Source organism: Formica exsecta, unplaced genomic scaffold (genome assembly GCF_003651465.1).
Source record: "Formica exsecta isolate Colony F162 unplaced genomic scaffold, ASM365146v1 scaffold201, whole genome shotgun sequence".
NCBI lineage: Eukaryota > Metazoa > Arthropoda > Insecta > Hymenoptera > Formicidae > Formica > Formica exsecta.
Window position 1 is genome coordinate 1,655,887 of NW_021849308.1, and position 20,446 is coordinate 1,676,332.

General features: G+C 33.8%; 2 protein-coding genes across 2 annotated transcripts; one reads left to right on the forward strand and one right to left on the reverse strand.

The window, feature by feature from the left end:
• Window positions 1-163: 163 nt before the first annotated feature.
• LOC115234684 (F-box only protein 32) lies at window positions 164-16,534 on the forward strand. Its single transcript, XM_029805914.1, has 7 exons — window positions 164-682; window positions 12,411-12,457; window positions 12,750-12,799; window positions 13,022-13,208; window positions 13,342-13,517; window positions 13,599-13,849; window positions 13,951-16,534. Exons 1-7 carry the CDS (start codon window positions 336-338, stop codon window positions 14,147-14,149), a joined length of 1,257 nt encoding a protein of 418 aa, XP_029661774.1. The 5' UTR covers window positions 164-335; the 3' UTR covers window positions 14,150-16,534.
• Window positions 14,181-20,441, reverse strand: LOC115234681 (condensin complex subunit 2). The gene is made up of 2 exons (XM_029805909.1): window positions 20,079-20,441; window positions 14,181-19,213 (listed from the first exon to the last, which is right to left on the reverse strand). The coding sequence occupies exon 2, from the start codon at window positions 19,139-19,141 to the stop codon at window positions 17,087-17,089; it is 2,055 nt and encodes a 684-aa protein (XP_029661769.1). The 5' UTR covers window positions 19,142-19,213; window positions 20,079-20,441; the 3' UTR covers window positions 14,181-17,086.
• Between the last annotated feature and the right edge of the window lie 5 nt (window positions 20,442-20,446).

A 20,446-nucleotide genomic window follows, 5' to 3' on the forward strand; every position in this document is an offset into this window, starting at 1 on the left:
CTCGGCGTCATGTATACATTTTCAGTGTTTGAAACTAGGCATTTTCGAATTAAATGTATCGTATCTGTTTATCAGACTTGCTGCCAAACCCTTTAATGAACTCTTATATACACAATAATAAGATACGAAGTAACGTTGTGGTCAGTATATTTTATTTTTTTATAATTACATTCTTGGATTCTTTAACCAGTAAAAAATCTATCCTATATATATGAAATACATATATATATACGAGAATACGATTTGATAGCAGCTGACTTCAGGCTTCAAATGATTTCAGAAGACGTAGAAACGTCAAGCGCGCGCATGCGCCGCTCGACGTCGCCTCACAGCTGATGCGCGGTGACGTCACTAAAACAAAGCCATGCGCGCTCGGCGGAGCGCGAGACCGAGAGCGGAACAGAACGAAGTTGTTCGTCGAAGGCAGCGTACTGACAGGCAGTTCGCGGACACGACAAGGTGCGCCTCGGATCCCTGAACGGCTCCACGGTGTTACGCGAGTCGACTTCCGTCGTCGGTGTTGCCCTCGCTACCCCGGCCAGTCCTCACGCGTCCTCGGGATGCCGTTCATATCCAAGGACTGGCGTAGCCCGGGCGAGGAATGGGTAAAAACGGTCGAGGGTTGGGAGAAGAAGAAGATCCTCGAGTGCGCCAACAACAAAACCCTCTCGCTTCTTCTACGGTGAGTCGGCTGTTTCACTTCCTCTCTCTATTTTTCTCTATATCAGTTTCTCTCTTACTTCTCTTTCTCTCTCTCTCTTGTCGTTCTTTGTTCGTTTCGCGGCCTACAACTCTCGACGCGCGGCACAGCTGTTACTCCGGCGTTTACATCGATCCGACTGACAGCTCCGTTTGTTTACATGCGAGCGCGAGCATTCTTGCGCTGACTGACCGACTCGATTTGCTACGCAGATTGTTGCATTGATCCAAGACGAGGAGCATATAAATACGACGGATATTGTTATTTACAATGATCAAACTTAGACTAGGATCGAGATTTCTTTGTGACTTGTTATACACATCACGCGTCCCGACTGTTTTCTCGTTCATTCGGAACGTACCATGACAGCCTTATCATTAATGAATGCTGATATCTTTAACGATGGTACGATTAATTAAATTATCGCGAATATAACATATATGTCAGAATCGAACGAAATATATAAATGCCATCACTATATACATATTTTTTTTAATTAATTAATTTATTTATTTATTTATATTCGATATTTTACGATGTTCTAAATACTTTTATCCCTACAATTTATATCTTCGATATCACGAGGATGACGAATAATATCCTTACGGCGAGTCGATCCTCGCTCATCTTCCGGCACGACCCATGGGTGATACCATGTTCCTCGAAAAGCTCACGCGATTCGTAACTCGGGTGATTTTCAATATCGCGTGCAGAATAATACGTAATGTCATTCAAATTGATCTACAATAACGTAATAGATGTAATATGCGATGCAAAAAGGTTGTTTGTTCTTTCCATTTGTCATGAAAGCAACGTAGTTAGAAATGTACCTCATAAAACGCGAGTCGAGTCGATTCCAAGTTTTTGATTCGTTTTGAGCCAATTCCATGTGGCTGGAGTACATATAAAAATATCAATAAAATAGTATCGGAAGATAATCGCTAAATATAAAATCGCTGCCTTGAGGGTGAATGAAAAACGCAGGAAAGTGTAGCAAAAATAGTAAGCAGGACAAGCCTATTGTACAATATATCATAGCTGTCCCTATAATCATTTTTCATTAAGTTATCTTATGGTTCTTGAGATTGACATGATTGAGGCTCGAATTGATTGTTCATCGATGCTTCGACACGGCTTGTGGGTGATACCATTTCCAGCATCACATTGACGACATGATTTTTATATTTCTCTCTCTCTCTCTCTTACTAAATAAATTATTAAAATATATTACTAAAAAAAGCAAGATATTTAAAGTGGCTAGTCGAAACTGTTTAATTCAAAGGCAAAACGCGAGTAATTTCATTAGCTGCGTTTGACATTTCCAATTTGTGATAGAAATAAATACGTAAACCTGTTTCTCTTTAATGTAGATTGTGTTACTTCGACGTACAAAAAATAACGCACGTTCAAAGGTTCAGTCGTATCGAAATCTATTCACGTGCGTTTAGATTTTTATCGACGCGGTCGACCTGAACGCTTTGCGTTTGAAAATCACGAGAATAATATTAAATAGTTATACATGTAAGACAGAAAGAGAGAATCCACCTTTTTTTTTCTTTTTTCAATCTATTCCATCGCGTGAATAATGTGCGTTGCGTCTAAGAATCCTGTCGAGCTGGCCCCCACTTTGCAAAAAAAAAAAAAAAAAAAAAAAAAAAAAAAAAAAATTGCAAAAAAAAAAAAAAACAAATAGCGCATAATTATAAGCTATTTATAAGCTTTCATATCCCGCAAATTTAAAATTTTGAGTTCGTCAGACAGGAACTTAATGCTTTTTGTGGGGAGCTAAATCAATATCGACCCCCTCACCATGTAAAAGTAAAAATATTGAATCAATCTTTGCGGCAGATTTAGGAGCTATTTATGAGCTTTCAAACTGATATAATTTCGATTTTTGAGCTCATCCCCTTAATCCCCAAACAACCCTTTAATTGATGTAACTCAAGAGAGAAATGCTGGAAAAAGTAAAAATGCATAATGCTGCGAATGTAAAATACAAAATTCAAAGAATAAACTTTTATGCAAACTCTTGCAATTCAACAGTATGTAAATGCACGTATTTTGCGAGCTTATGAATCAATATTTAGTCGCGAAATAATTAATTTCTTTTATTTTAAATATAGTTTTCTCTTGTGCCGGCGAAATGTGGGATGATTTTTTTATGAAGAGATTGTAGTTTAATAATAAAAATACGTATTTTTCAAGCTCATAAATCGATAAACAATATTTGGTCGTAAAATAATTTCTTTCATTTTAAATATAGTTCTCTCTTTTGTCGGCGAGATGCGGGGTGATTTTTTTATGAAGGGATTGTAGCTTAATAATCAAAATGCACGTATTTTGCGAGCTTTAAAAATCAATAAATATTTAGTCGAAAAATAATTCATTCTTTTCATTTTAAATATAATTCTCTCTTGTGCCGAGGAGATATGGGGTGATTTTATTGTAAAGAGTTCGCAGCTCAATAATCGAAATGCTGTATTTTAAGAATAGCTCGACAAGGGTTCCCGAAAGTGAGATTACACCCATAGGTTTTCTGACATTCGATTTCTTAAGAATTAATTAATAGCTAATAAAAATATCGACGTTCTTAGCGCTGCGCAAAGAGAATTATTTTTCTCCAACAGAGAATGCTGACTTCACTTATTGACATCTATAATAAAAGCTAATATATCTTCAATAAACTGTATATTATTTGTCTATTATTTGTATAATCTTTGAAAATAAAATAAAAAGAAAAGATTTATATTTGAATTTGCAAATAAATGTTTTTAATTTTCTAAAAATCAAGAATCTTTTTAAAATTAATTTAATAAATAGCAAAAATAGGTTATGAAAAAATATATAGTATATAAAAATAATTTCTTTTTTTTTTTAAGCCAAAAGAAATACTGATTTCACTTATAAAAACTTAATTAATAATAGATCGATTACATTTCTATTTTGTTTCTTCGTCTTTCTCTAAGAATGGGGGGCGTAGATGCAAATTTTAAAAATATATCCCCCTCTCGGTCAACCAGGAAATATTGAATTTTAGCATTTATTAAAACTTTTAGTAATAGAAATTGGTTAACAGGTATTCTTGCGATGTTTTAAAGAGAGTGCATCTCTATGCATCACTATGAATTGTGTCCAACAATACGATTGTTTAGATATATATTTCCGGTTATCTTTTTATAGTTTACATAACTGACCTCTTTACGTGCTAGTGAGATTTTAAAATTTCGGGATTAAGTTATAGGACTCTCGCAATTAATTCTCGAGACTTATCGGGGATGTATTGGCGGTTTGCGCGTCCTCGGTATATCCGCCGGTCGCGCATCGCGATTTCTTCGACCGGATATTGAGCCCATTGTGCTCGTTGCACCAGTTGTGTTTGTGGCCGTGACAGACTTAGATAATTAGAATCGCGGTGCATCAAGTTGACGAGCGCGCTGTCAAAGAACGTATAGCGTGGTTCTTTGTCTCCGCAACACGCGCATGCATTTGCAAACAGCTGTACCGCGTAAACATACTCCCTCGCGCGCGACTTATTACACCTCGTAAATATTCTTCGCCGCTGGCGAATAAACCAAGCGTAATCTTATTAAGAGTAATATAATAAAGATTTGTTTGCCACTTTAAAAAAATGCTATTTGCAAATTCAGTGTTTTTAATTCAGAGAATAATGCAAATCGTAATCAAATTACTTATAGAAACGGCTGTAAATCAATAAAAGTTTGTGCTGCAATATTTTCATTAATTTACATATATTATTATTTCATAAATTTATACATTATACCATTAATTCGACGTTTTATTAAAAGGTAACTTTCTATATCTGAAGCATGACTGATTGTATAAATCGCATTTGATAAAAAGTTTTCTCTTCTTTGTGATGAGAAACGAAGGATCCTAAATTGTCCATTTTATGTCGGATTTATAGTAATGTACAGCATATTAATCGATTCGCAATGCGAACTTGATAATTGCTTTCACATCGGCGTTAGCTTTAGAGACAATAATCTCACCTAAAATAAAGTTATTTCTTTATTCCAAACTTGATAATTAGTCTACTGCAAATTCAATCGATATACCAACGTTTGACGTTTAATTGAAACTTAATTTCAACTCCAAATAATCGATAATTATTATATAACGTGTGTGCCATAAATGAGAGATTAAATAATTTGAGAAAATTGTGCAAAAAGTTAACAGTTACGTAATTTCTCTGCAGATAACGCAACATACGAATATATGTATTTAAATAAGAAAATTGGATGATAAAATACAACAAATAACTTATTGGAAAAAATATACGTCCGTTAAAAAATGTGATACTTAAATGCTCTCTTTAATATCTCATGTTAGATGATTACAAAGTATGTATTTATTTATATATTTTTACTGCATTTTATACCTATTTATATAAGTATCATAAAAATATCATCTATCTATTTATTCGCATATCTCTCGTATAATTATTTTTATTTATTAAGTAAAGTAAATGCAACGTGTGAAACGGACTTCTACACGAAACTCTTTTAATTATGTATATATTGCGTGTTTATTTCTGTTAAGATCGCCGCTAGAAACCGGCGAGCATTTAGCATTTCTTGCCGCGTTGTTTGAAGTATTTATTTTTCAAACCGTGCAAATCTCGCATTGCGTGCCCCTTGCGTTTCCAATTAACGGTGCGTGCGTGCATGCATCCGGATTTTTTGCGGATATAAAAATCTCGAACATATGTACATATATGCAATACGCAACGTGCTTTCGTAATTTTTTATTAGCACACAGTACGTTATATTTTAGATATTCCTGAAAGCCATATTCATTTGAACGTATTGAATATTTCTGCTCTTCATTCACACCAGCGTGTGTATTATACATTTTATTTATTTTTAAAATAAATATATAATATATATATTTATATTTATTAAATATAATATACATCTAGTGTGTATCTGTGTATGTAATATCTCGCGGTGTTACAGTACTGGAATATTATGCACATAACAAAATATTTAATCGCAAATTTTTTTGGCAGTAATAGGGTTTGCCATATAAAAACTATTTAGTAGATTAGCAGAAACATATTTAAAAACGTAAATGGGACGTGATAAAAAGGAATATTGCAATTTTGTTATAAAACATATTTAAAAATTCACATGTACAACGTGTGTGTTCCATATTTTTAATTTTTTGGACGGATACGCGTTGTGTAATCAATAAATAAAAATATTTCCTTGTATCTTTGAAATATTTGAGAATTTTTTAAGAAATTATATCGACATCATATACAAAGCTCTCGCGTTGCCACATACGAAAGTTTCGTCAGGGCGCTCAACTTCTTCGTCGCGCTTTCTCGAACTCGTTTATTCCTTTCCTTCACGCTGGATGAAGACGAGTTAATGCGAGAATCAAAGCCAACAGAGTTCCTCGGAAGCTATATTAGAAATATTGCTAGTAATCGAAAAATATTGGGAATGTTATATTATGTTTGCGTTCCCGTTATATTTTCGTTTATTAGTATAATTCGCTAAACAAAATCAGATTTTAATGTGAAAAATATTAATTTTATAAACAAGAAAGAGATGTATAATTACTTATCTCTTATTTTTAATGCATAATGTCTACAGATTTTTAAATTTATTGTTCTTTTTTATCGCAGACTTATTGTTAGCATGTCTTTTTATTCATGGATCTTTGGATAAGTTTTGAAGATAATTTTTCTGTTACAATATTTATGTTTATTTATAAGGATGTTATCTTCTTCAATATTTATGATATTCAATATTTTGATAACTAACAATAAATCTTAATATTTTGAATAAAATAAAGTTTGAAGTCAAAATAACGCTTGTTTGATCGTAAAAAAATCAATTTGCAAAAAACTTTTATTTTTAATCATTTAATCGTTATAATCATGATATTATTAACAGTTTGATATTTTTGTTAAGAAAAAGATGATTTCAAGTTTGCATATCGAAAAATCCGACATAAAACAACAACGTGATAAATTCCAGACTATATTTGCAAATTTCGTAATAAAACTGACTTTATTAAAAGTTGAAATGATTTTTTTTAGAAAAATAAAATATCACACATGTACGTACATTTCGTTTCGTGTTAAAGAATGTTGCAAAAATCATGAGACATTTGCCGTTGACAGAACCGTGAATCTCTTCGGATTCGCGGGGGAAATCCTTTCCGCGTCGGGATTAGGCATCCTTGACCAGGGCAAATTCTCAAAATGGGAAATACTGGCGCAAGTATTGCCGAGACGGAAGTGGGTCGTGACCTAGCTAGTAACGTGACCTGCACCAATTCGCAATACTGTTCATAGTGCTCTACCCACCGTAGCCTTGGTAAATTCGGTTAGACAGCGCAACCTTGGTAAATTCGGTTAGACAGCTCAGCTTTTTCATGTATTTGGATCCACGGCGAAGCTGTCGGGGTCGATACATCTATTTTGTTCTTCTGCGGTAACCGGCTAAGACAACTCGGAATATGATACAGTACGGAAAAAGTGTATTTTATCTTGCATTTTTAATATTTTCGCGCTTAATAAAAGTCTTATCTGCTCATTATCGAAATTAGTGCGTTTTGCGTAATTGAGCGGTACAAGCATGCTTCCTATAAATACGACTTAATTTGCGAAAAAATCTTCATCAAAAAAAAATTTGATGTGAGATTTTTAACTTTACATTTTAAGTAAAAAATACTATCAATTATATTGTATGCATAGTCACGCATAAATATACTGACAGTACATTAACAAAGATATCCTAAACACACACGAAAGAAAGAAAAACAAAATTGCTATTACTTATAAATAATATGGCTTATATAGTTACAAAAAAGATAGCAAGAGAGAGATTTTTATTTCGAGAAGATTAAATAGAGATTCTACAAATATTATATTTTATATATTCTCTAATAGACGTTTTTGAAAGTATGAATTCTGGGCGTGTTTAACTCTTAATCAGAATTCTTAACTTCGAGTAACATAATCACAAAAAAAGTAGAAAACTAATTTTACTTACCCATTTTACTTTCATTATGGTACAAATGAGAGTGTAAAAAGTTGTAAAACCAACCGTTCCTTCTGTTTGAAACTCATGAGAAAGATATTTTATTAAATTAAAAAACATATTTATAAAAAAATATATGTATATCTGCGTCTCAGGATCGGAGTCGACCTCGTTGTTGAAGATTAATAAATTTCTTTTTTGCCGTTATATATTATCGCGCTGCGTGCATATACACGTACGTAATGATCTTGATACAGTTAAATAAAATGGCTGGAAAGTATGGATTGTTGCATGCAGGAGGATTTAAAAGCCGGTTTTCTCCATTTTCCTCATTTCGTTGGTTTTAACATACGCTCGATGCGCCCACCCGCGCCATTATTTCGACGATTCAACCGTATATACTCGTCCTACGCGAGTTTTCCTAGCTTGGACGGGATTAGCCGTACCACGAAAGGGTCGGTGAACCCGATGGAAGTAAAAGTTTCGTGTTCCGACCGATCTCTGACACTCTCTATATTCGCATTAATTATTCGCGCGTCTTGTGCGATATACCATGCTATGTTACACTATATATTTAGTTTCATGCGGTATTATCTTATGAAAAAAATCACCGTTATATTCGCCTTTATCATCCAACTTACATACGAGGTTGGCTTGACTCGCGAATATTCGTCACGAAACTACATCGCTTGAAAAAATGTTGAATATAACAAAATTTGATAAAACTATTATATATATTGAAATAAAATGTTAAATTATTAAAAAAGATATGTATATATTCAAATAAAATAAAATAAAAGTCTAATAAATTTTTGGTCTTAAATACTAATTAAATAATATTATATAGATATTTTAAAGAACAGAAAAAATTAGAGACAATTATTTACCAAGACGTATTAGCTTTACATATTATCTTTAATATATATATTTTATTTTTTTACCTAACAATAAATAGAGTACTTCAAATTTTTGTGCTTCTCCATGATTTTTTAATCGATTATTTACTACGTGTATGAATTTTTGATTCTCTTGTTGTGCGAGGATCATAATTTCCAAAAACAGCCTTATTCTTTACATTTCAAAATAACAGAGAGTTTATCAGGCAGTCGGTAAAGATAGCTATATTTATTTCGATCCAAATACGGATACAATCTTGTTCGCGAATCTTTTTAGTTATTCATTACGCGTGTACCGAATTCCGTCGCAGAAAGTCTCCGCATCGCTATTTTTCGATGTCGTTCTCCATATTGGATCCCTTTAAAAAATCCGTTCCTGCTTTTTCAAGAATTTTTAGTGGGATATATCTAACTCGAACATTTTATACCGTAGAGTTAATGGAACAAGAAGCTTAGTGTGCATTTGCGTTATATATCAATCTCTACATAGTACAAAAAGAGAACTAAAATAAACCACCAGTGTTATTGTTCCTCTTCTTCGAAAAAAGTGAAAAGAAACGGAGACTATAGAACTTTCTAAGCCACATTTACCTTCCATCAACGTATATTGTTTATAATTTTGAAACTATGTCACTTCACGACTAATAATCAGACTAATAACCAGTCATTTTTAAGCGTTATAATATAATTGTTGTATTATAATAACATTCAATGAATAATATTTAACGCGATGTTTTTCTTATTAGTTGTAGAGAGAGAGAGAGAAAGAGTAGCATATTTTTTTCTGAAATTATAAATTAAAATATCTCCACGAAAATTTTTATTTTTTATGATTTATAGTTTGAAAAATATAGATGTGTTTTAATATTTTATTAGACGAATATATCGGTGTTCTTTCCAGTAAACTCTATAAAAAAATTCGTCATTGAAATTAAACTTGGGCAATAGACTTGGACATGACACTCTGCGCGATGACATCAAATTATATTTCGATATATAATATGTTTGTTTTTTTTATCTTCAAGCCATAAAACATTGGCTTGACATTGAGTATTCTAGTCAAAGTATTGATATTGGACATTGCCGAGGGATTTTCCGCTTTTTTGCCGGGTTCTTTATACGTCGCACGCGTGCATACGGTCTGCAACTGGTCTGTCGTAATAAACGCTATAAGTAGTTACATAATCCTACAAACTAATGGTATGAGATATCTTTCCGCTCCTCTTCTCTCTCTGTCTCTCCTCATCGTGTCAATATAAGCTTACCGACATAAGGTCTCCTATGAGCGATACGATGACCTTAGACGCCTCGACGAGCCCGTAATTCGAAAGGACGTATCCCGATCGATATATTAAAATCGAGAACGTTTTCTCGCATTCAGTCCCGTTGAGGCGGAAAAATTACAAATATACGTGTCGCACGCGAGGCTATTGCACGTGCGAATGTATGCGTGAGTTAATGTACAAGGTCATTGTTGCGTCCCTATAATAGAACGTCGACGTCATTAGTTGGATGAGCAGAATCATAAGTGCAACGAGAGGGAAATGCGACAAAGTTGTACTACATTTCTAGATGTGTCCATAAAAAATTATTTTGGAAATATATTATGTAAGACACTTGACTTTAAAATCTATAAGATTGGAAACGATACAATGATAAGCCTATTAGACTTAATAGAATAATATTGGCTAAAAGTTCTTGACGTAAAGAGTCGAGGTGGTCAGTTTAATATCACGTGTTTCTCTTTAAAGTTGATAAAGAAACAATAACTCTTTCCTGTAAAATTTCTGCCACAAATGAATCTAGAGAAGATATCTGATATCTCACAAAATTTAATTTAGATTCGATGTGACACTTATCAGATTCTTAAATCTCTTCAAGAGATCTACAATTTGTGGATCAAAAATTTCAAAAATCTGAAAAAGATCGCGTTTACATATGCAAGAGTTTTTACAACTCATGCATGAGTAATTACGCAGAAAAAAATCGGAAAATATTATATTCAGTAAAATATTCAGTTTATATTCGTTCCTATCTTTGTATCCTTTTTAATGGATTTATAAACGACAGAATTTTAATAAGTATCGATCGCTCGGATGCTTTGAAACTTGTATTAAAATTATCGAGAGATGTGATAGCCGCGCCTCGATAGTACTTTGTGCAAATTAATCTGCGACGTTTTAAAAACGAAGAATAAATCTTGTGTATATTAGCTCGAACTTCTTATTTATAAATAGAATTCATTGCAATCTGGTAACAGTTAAATAATCGCGTCTATTATGAGACTATGGAGTCATCCCGCAACTCATATACTTATATATATATGTTTTCTAATGCGATTTTATGTAATTCCCCGATGTATTTTTTCCTCCTTTCTTCTTATGCGCCATGACTAAGATGAAAGGGTTATTATCCTCGATGAAAGTGGTTGTTAATGTCTACTTGCGATGATATGTCTGTGTTGATTATGATCGGCGTGTTATAAAACGATTACGGCCTCTGTTAAAGATACCACTGTCGAGACGGATTTGTTGTGGCCTGTTTAACTGATTATACCGTGAATACGAACACCTACGCGTGTTTTCCTTCTTTGTTTTTTGTCAGATACCAATCCGATGATAATATCAATAATTCACGGTAACTTTTATCGGATATGTAAAATATGATCAATCTTCTTACGCAATGAATTCAAACTAAAAGTTTGTTATTTGTTGCATATAAAAATAATACGTAATTATTTTTTATCTGTTGTAAATGTTTCTTATATTACTTAAAAATCACCATGCAATATTTCAAATTTCTAAATTAAACTCTATCAATTGTCATGTCTGAATAAAAATATTCAGAAAATGTTGATTTCTTTTTAAGAATATCTAGAATTAATATTATTAAAGATTGATAATTATTAGAGATTAATTATTCTATATTATATTATTATTTTATTAGGAATAAAAAATATTTTAATATAATATTTTTACTATACATATACTTTGCATAGTTTTTCTATTTTCCATTTACCAGATCAAGTTTTGTCTGAAAAAGACCGTAAGAAAACTAATGTAAATCCCATGGAATTGTTTTGTGAACAGTATTAGCTACTAGCTTTCCATAGTCGAATCGAAGTTAACTTTGTCGCGAGATGTAACAGCCACGGGTCCGTTCAAACCGGTCGCGGTGTATTATACCATAATTGGGTTCGTATATTAGTGCCTCTAGTGTCCTGCAGAAAGTATCCACACGCGTACTTCTATCCGACATAAAGCAAATCATTAATTTAATTTAAGGAATTGACCGAACGAGATATATATTTAGAAATATTTACATTTGTACATATATACATGATATTTTATTCATAGCGTCCTTAATATTTAAAAAGAAAAAACTAGGAGATATATTAAAACAGAAATTAATACTAAAAAGCCGCTGTTTTTGCATTTACTTCGAAATTGTGTGATTAAATTGAATATAAAATAAAGAGGAAAGAATTTTGACATTTTTTATGTGCTTTACTTACAAAATATTAACAAACCGTCATTATTATAATATGCATGTAAGATGCGTCAACCGAGTTTTCGTCATTATATAATTATAATACATCATATGTGTATAAAGTAAAAGAAAAATTAAGCAACGTGTAAAATATTGTGAACATAGCTATATATGTAGCCTGCTTATCTGGAAAAATTTTGTTTGTATTTCTTTTCTTTTTAATAAATATAATTTTCTGAAATCTTAATAAATTTTATGATAAGTTACATCTAAAGCGCACCTATTTCATATCATTTTCTTTTCTTACAGCGGTGAGAAAGATGCCGGCGATAAGAAAGAGAAAGATAAGAAGAAAGGTGAGTAGTATACCGTGTATTGAAATTTATCGATTCCACAGCCGATCTTTGTTAACTATAATTATAAATTTAAATTTGTTACAAACTTGTATTTTCTCCTTGTATATTTTGCTTTAATATCAAAGATTCGAGCTGGCTATCAATATCGAGCACATCGATCAAGTGATTTTGATGATGTAGAATTGTAGAATATTGAGAAGGAGGGAGGCGAAAGAAGGGAAAGCATTCTTTGTAAAATAACGCTAATTCAGGAAAATCCATGACTGATAAACGTTTTTCTTAAAAATTTCAGAAAACGCCGTCCAACCACATTGTCACATCACACTGAAGTGCACACGCGAGGTGAGTGACTCCTTCCGGCCCGATCTTAATTTAGATCCAACCTTGTGCAAGAGGAGAGAGTCTGAGATTTGCTCGATAGAGACATGTTAAGTGCGGCGAGAAAGAAACGAAAGAAAAAAACAAAACAAAAGAGACACCAGTAACAAACTGTCGACAGCTCTTGTATCTCCTATACTTAGACATCTTAGTGAGCGAGATCGTTATCCGTTCCTAAATTTACAGATCGCCGGCTTCAATGGCCTGAGTGATGCCTTGAAGAGGCTGGATTTCCTGTCCGCGGTACACGATTGCCGTCGATTTAATTACATCGTTCGTCTTCTGGATCTTCTGGTCAGTCATAGAATGGGTGGTCTCAGTGGATGTGCTCAGAGAGTGCTCTTCAACATGCTCGAAGAAGTAGCCCTGGAAGGTAAAAAGATTTCGTTAGCTCGTCTTTAGATGAATCTATCGCGAAAGTTTAGCGATTCCGCGAATACACTTTCTCGAAAGAGGAGGACAAATGCTGTTCATGATAAACTGACCTCTGCTTGGATTATTTGCAGTGTCACTATCACAACAACAAACGGGAAGGCTACGGCGCCTTATAGAGAGAGTTCGGGCTTTCAGCGCCGGTTGCTGTTGGGGCGGCAGGCCCTTGGGTTCTGTTATCTTATGGGAGAAGCATAAGGCGGCCCTGGAGAGAATCTTGCAAATCGCCTCATCTATTACCATCACTCAGGTATATAACGTATTCAAAAGTTAGCAAAAGGATTTAACACTTTCAAGGCAATTCAGGATTGTAACGAACGAGTCGTTGCAGCCGGACGAGCAACAGCAACCTCAGTGGTCGGACCTGCCGCCCGAATGCCGGCGAGAGGTCCTCCTACGCCTAAGCGATCCGCGAGATATCGAAGCCTCGTCCGAGGCCTGTGAGTATCTCGCTGTTTTGGCGCAGGAGCAGAGAATCTGGCGCGAGCTCGCCCAATATCACTTTACGCCACAGCAGATCGCTACCACCACACAAAACAATCCTGGAAAAGACTGGAAGACTATATTCACTATCGCCCGAAGGTTACTATATACATTTTTCTATACGAGAATGCTGCAAATATCAATTTAATATTTTAGAAATTTATGATCATTGCTGTATGTATTTTGTTTGTTTTGTCCAGGTCGTTCGGATTGCGGGAGGAGTATGCCGAAATGATACAGTTATGCCGCAATTGTCGTTGCTTGTTTTGGCGATCGCTGGGCCATCCCTGTATCGCGGATCAGGATCCGGCATTTCAAGAAAAGCTGGCGGACGTCGATCAGGCGTCCCTCCACGTACCGATTCCTCCGCAGACCTTCCTAAAATTCTTCTCGCTGTGAAAACTTTCGCGATACGATTGTATTGTAAGAATGTGCGGAATGTATGCAGAATGTATGTATAAAAAAAAAACGAAAGCGGTGATGTAACTGCTATTGTGAATGCTTGAAAGAAAGAAAGAGATTCAAACGTTACCTTCTGAAAAATATATTTAACTCGAGATACTCTCTTAATACGTGCTATATGGGAAAAATAGAGATCGATATTAGGAATACATTCTTTGAGAAGTTTGATATCAATCTTGCTTTAACAAATATCTTTAACTGGAGGCCTATATTTTTGTCTGCTTCATGAATGTTTGAAGAACTGACAAGCCGCCCAGAGCCAGAAAAATACAAAAGTTATCCAATGCGCAGATATCTTTTAAAGTTTACTTGCTCCATTATTAGTGATTCATTCAGCTTTTTGTTAAAGGAAAATCGATTCTACATTCTGTCTGGCTACATAACTAATATTTCCTATTACTGATTTCCACTTTCTCGAGCTCATTTTGTATCTTGATCGAATGATTGGTATTTTCTGGTCAATGGAATCTCCGGTGTAATACAAGATTCCCGATCTGCTTTTCTTTGCTTTGAGATTCCTATGGCGTGGATACGCATTCTAAGAATGATAAGAGAAGGTTTTTCCATTATCCTTCGAGTTACGGTTGTAGAAAATAGATACTAGTCGTATAATGTTGTTTGCGGTAAGAAAAAAAGTCGTCACGCGCGTCTGTTCAAGAAAATCGCATAAGGATTTTATCGATTTACGCTGACAAGCTTTCGGTGTTCGAAGCGGATAACGACTACGTGTGATTTTGCGGTAGCACTCTTTGAGATCCACTGATTTTGCTGATAACATCAGCGAATAATCAGTTGATAGTATCAGTCTGTCTTTATCGATTTAAACGATATTTGTTATGCTAATGAAATGTATTTCGAAACACATAGGTTTGACGTTTTGCAGCGCGAAAGAGACTTTCTCCATCTTAACATGAAGTGTTATTTAGAACAGGCTCAATTCTAATTAAAATAGAAATTTAATTTTCTCGTGGTTGCATTATTGTGCGAATTATAAAAACATTTTAAAAATTAGATTATTTTTCCTATAAAATATCAATGAAGACAATCGAGTCTTTTCGAAGAATATTCTCTTCCTCCGTCGTTACAGAATCATTTTGCCGACAATGCACACGAAAAATTGATGAAAAAAACCGTTGTATCATACGTAAGCGCGTATTTAAAATACGATGCATACTCATCGATGCAACGGAGAAACACAGCTTATATTTCTTAGACCTTCTAGACCGTTTTTGGTGCTATTTACAGCTCTATTGCATTTTGGATTTGCATTTAGATTATTAAGCAATGTGAATTTTTATTTTTTATATTGTCCAACGGCAGAATATTTATCGCGCTATTTACAATAATCATTGCGCGCGTCGACTTTTATTTTACCATAATTTATAGACTTCACTATTTTTGTGCAATATTCTTATGTATCGTATTCTTTCTATATCTTCTTTTTCTTTTGTAGCATTATTTTACGATGCAATAACGTGAATTGTAATAAAATATTCACAATTTTCGGCCAAGCTATTAATAGAAAGGTCTCAGAGATCTTCTCTGATCGTAGAACGATATCGCTATCGTGAGTCTCAAGAGGATAATTCGACTGTTGTTTGGATGTTGTGATGAAGATGTACATTAAGTAACTTACAAAGTACAAAATGTAATCATCATTATCAATTGCGACCGCAGATAAATCGCGGAGTCCTGTCATCGCCTATACAGGGTGTCGTAGTTGAAGCAATACAGAGATAACATATATTTGAACTTTTGCATTCTGTATGTTTCTTTTGAAAAAAGATTCTATATTTATATACATTACTTATCGCGTGAGTTTGTGCGCATATGTATTCGTTTAGCTGTAACGGTAATGTGGATTTCTAAAAAAGACCTAAGTTACGATATGATATATAAGAAAAAAAGAAATTATACTATTACTAAATCGGAGAACGGAAAATTATACTGCCAAAGCGGATGCTATTGCATTTACACGAATCGATACGTCGTTTGTGTAAATTTCCGTATAGCGATGAGACGTTTTTTTGATATTTGCTGTTTTATTATTAGCGAAAACTTAAATTTACTGCATGACTTAAATATACTAACCTAGTCACTAAAGACAGAATGACCAAAATCGCGGTTTGAGCGCAGTATTAATGTCTAATAAGCTCGATTTGAGAAAATTCTGGCAGCTCACACTGTGTATATTAATTCAACGAACTGGTCTCTGTAAGATATATATAAAGCGATCCTATGATCAGAATTATTTTACTTACATAAGCAGATGTGTAGAACGGTGTTGTGCAAAATGCTTCAAAATAAACTTTATTTAAATATATATATATATACACATGTAATTATTGGTCAAATTATTATTTTTACAGTATATAACGAGCATTTTTTAATTATGATATTTATTAAAAATATCTCTATTTTTTTTTTAATGAAAAATTTTCTTATCTAAGAAATCGATAAATTAAATGGATATTAAAGTTATCTTTGATGATTGTAATATTCGATTGATAGTATTTTATTTAAAAAAATATATAATCACCGATTTGACACGCAACAGGCTGCACGTGTTTCTCTTAATATCGAACTTAAACTTAATTTTTAATATAAAAATTAATTCAAAGAAATATAAATAAGAAATTAATTTCTAGTCCAATATTAAAAGAAACGTGTGTAGAACTTGTTCATGCGTTACGCATGCGTGCATATGTCGATGTATATGTAATTAAAGCAAATTACTTAATAAGCATTTTTTTATGAAGAATATATTCCGAACAATATATGATATATATTGTTTAGAATATACTCTTCATAAAAAATTGCTTATTAAGTATTTTTCATATTAATATGTACACAAAAATCATGGCAGCGGTCTTTTCAATCCGCCTCGACGATAATATCGGACATGTCTGGTAATGAATGAATTTTTAATGTTTTCTCATTCGCAAGATGTAACAGGGATATAAAAGAAATCGGCACGCTCAATGCCTCGACATTGGTTTTTGTTAATAATTTCGGTAACATCTTGTAAATATCATTAAACTGTTTGCTGTTCTTCATCATGTTCGCTTCGGAGTTCTCCGCCTCGTTATTTATTAAGTCAACGTTATTATTCGTACACAATTTCCATATAGCTTTTTTCAATTGTCGCATATCGATCTTTTTTGCTTTCAGGCAGTACGCAATGGATATTTTATTAGCTAGTTTAGGCGCGGCGACCAAATTGTCGCCGATAAAGTTTTGGCTACTTAACGCAATAGCATCGTCTTCAAAGTTACAATCGTCCCTACCTCCTTCTTCATAATCATCGTCATTATTTGTATCAGGACAATATTCTAATGTATCATTTGGATTGTTGTAATCGTATCTCTCGTTGTCTGACACATCCACGGCGGCTACCGCGTTATTACTACCCTCTTTTCCATTGTTTGGCGGCTTCAAAATCAGTCTTGGATTCAAGTACAGTTTTATCATTTGCACAATATCGTAATGCACATCTTCCGGTAATATTAAGTCTTCGGTGTTCCATTCTGTTTTCGCGGTCTTGGCTTGTAATTTATTAGACTGACTCAGCGCAAACTTTGCATCAATCACATCGCAATTCTCGTCATACGACAATTCGATCTGTCTTTTCTTTCGCAGCGGAGCTTGCATGCAAGCTCTTATCACTTTACTGCTACCGGCAATGTCAGTGGAAGGTCTCATAAAATTTCGAAACTTCCAATGAGACGGGCCGGCCCAATGCAAATTCATGTTCGGCTGGAGAAAGGAATATTCGAATGTGTTTGTCTCTGATATCTGAACATTGCGCACGTCCAGGATATTCTCGCTACGTCGTTTCGCTGCCTCTTGGTAACATCCATAAGTATTATTGTCGTCGTGCTGGAAGTCAAAGTAATTCATTGGTTCAGGTAATGGATTGTTATCATCACCAGGTTCCACGCTCGCGTCCAAATCGAAATGGAATTGATTACTCTCATCATTATGTTCGGCTTTTTCGGCCAGATTCTCTTCCGGCTCATCTTCCATGGACCAGTCGAGAAACTCAAAGTTCGAATATGCACAAGTTTCAAGATTCGAGAAGTCACCGATTGTCGGTATACTGTATTTTATATCTGAACTGTTTTGTAATCTGGATTTATTCTCTATAACGTCAACGAACACATCGTTATATAGATGCTGATAAGCGCCGGAATTTGCATGATGCGGCAGTATGGCTTGATATAGCATGTCGCTGGTTTGCAAATCTCCCTCGCCTATCATCATCGACATAGGTTTTTGGATTTCGATATTGCCTCTTAGAGCCTCTACAGTGCTAAAAATCTTTTGCTTGGCTTTATTTTTCTTCTTCTTCTTTTGCACTGCTACATTCGTTTCTGTATCTTCTGCGTCTTCTCTAAACTCCTCCGCATTTCGCTCCATATCGTCGACCGCTTGTTTATCCAATCCGCCCACTATTTTAAGTATTTCGGTATGCACGCTATCTACACGGAATCCGTAGATCTTGGTACTCACATCCAAGGATGTACTAGCTACTTGCAGATTCGACATATTGGCGTCCTGCTTCTTTATCATATATGTCATAAAATCGATCATTTCTAAACTAAACGCATTCTTAATGTTGATCTTGTTCTCGGCGTTCAGTTTGATGCACTGAGTTATGCTTTCGGCCATTTGAGGTGCCGGGATATTCGCTAAGAATCCCAGGCCAAGAGAGTGTCTTTTGTTAGTGGGCGTATTGCTAAGTAATGGCGTTGACGTCAAAATCTCACGTCGACGAGCAATACGTTCCGCTTCATCGTCGTTTACCGAGAGATCAGTTATGGGTGGATTTTGAAAAGAAACAGACTTTCTTCGCAACGAAGAAGACGGTGAATTTTGGTGCACCACGGACTCCAGCCTCTTATTTGTTATAGGCTTACAAGACTCCATGTTGTTATATAAAATCTATAACTTTATGGACTGGTACTCTATGTATCTTTTTTCAAATCGACTCTTGCATTCCTGGAAGAAAGTAAGCACACATTTATTTCGATCACTATGATAATAAAATAGAATCACTTATTCTTATATTATACATCGTACATTTATAATATTTTTCTAGTTTCTGCCTAATTCCATTTTTTTTCTGTAATACAAATCATATACAAAAAATGTAACTAGAGAATAATAAGAATTATTTCTTTCTAAATTGTATCACAAATACTGTTTATATGAGAACAACTTATATTAATCAAAATACAAAGACTGTAGAAAGTATGAGACAACAAATTTATGTCTATAGATTGCATTTTTATGATATACCAAATAAAATATACTGTGCACCATAATTACTCCATTTGGATCTTATTAATCTAATTATATATATTTCATTCTTAAAGGTTATAATTATAGCATAAACAGTTTTGATTAATACCATAGACTTCAGCGATAATCAATGAGAAATTTCATGCATCAAATAAACCATATTTTAAATTTTTGAATAACTAACATTAAATGCTATTACGATCACTAATGAGTAAAATATACACTATGCATTATGATATAGAAAATTATTCAATTATATCATATATCTTATCATTATATGCTTTTCCGACAAAAGTTTCTGACATAAGTGGCAAGCCATGCAAAAATCATTCAGTATTTAATGCGTGTTAAATCACAATAATTTTTATCTCCTAATGATATTATATCAACAATATAATCGTTAAATAGATAGTTTCTTTTATCCCTGAAAAATTATGCTCCATTTTTGGATATAGTTAGATATAAAATAACTATATCCATAATGAAAAATATTTTTATTCTATAAAGTAGAACACATATTGTCTATGTAATAGTTAATCATATACATCTAAATATTACTTACTCCCCACTATTTATAGCAATGAAATTATTTGCTATCTTTTCGAGATCGCCCCTAATCATTCGTAACAGAGTATAATAACGCTGCAGTTCCTCGTGAGTTTTTTGCAGGACTTCTAACGTGCGTTTACTATCCTGGGAAGGCATCAGGTATCTCACGATATATGTGTAAGATATTTAAACATTTCAGTTAGTATACTATAATCGTCTACGTTTCTCTCTACAACTTGTCCGCCACTTGCTAGTACTTGTTAATATCGTAAGGGACAGAAAAACAACATCGACAACAAAAACTGCCCAATAATAAACCAAATAAGATAATTCAAATATTTTACGAAACGGTTAAAACATAACGTCACCGAATGTTCCTAA

Excerpts from the sequence above, each read along its gene's own strand:
- LOC115234684 (XM_029805914.1), top strand. The coding sequence starts at position 336 with ATGCGCGGTGACGTCACTAAAACAAAGCCATGCGCGCTCGGCGGAGCG. Across the intron at positions 683-12,410 it reads ACCCTCTCGCTTCTTCTACG|CGGTGAGAAAGATGCCGGCG; the intron begins GTGAGTCGGCTG and ends CTTTTCTTACAG. Across the intron at positions 13,209-13,341 it reads CGAAGAAGTAGCCCTGGAAG|TGTCACTATCACAACAACAA; the intron begins GTAAAAAGATTT and ends GATTATTTGCAG.
- LOC115234681 (XM_029805909.1), bottom strand. The coding sequence starts at position 19,141 with ATGGAGTCTTGTAAGCCTATAACAAATAAGAGGCTGGAGTCCGTGGTG.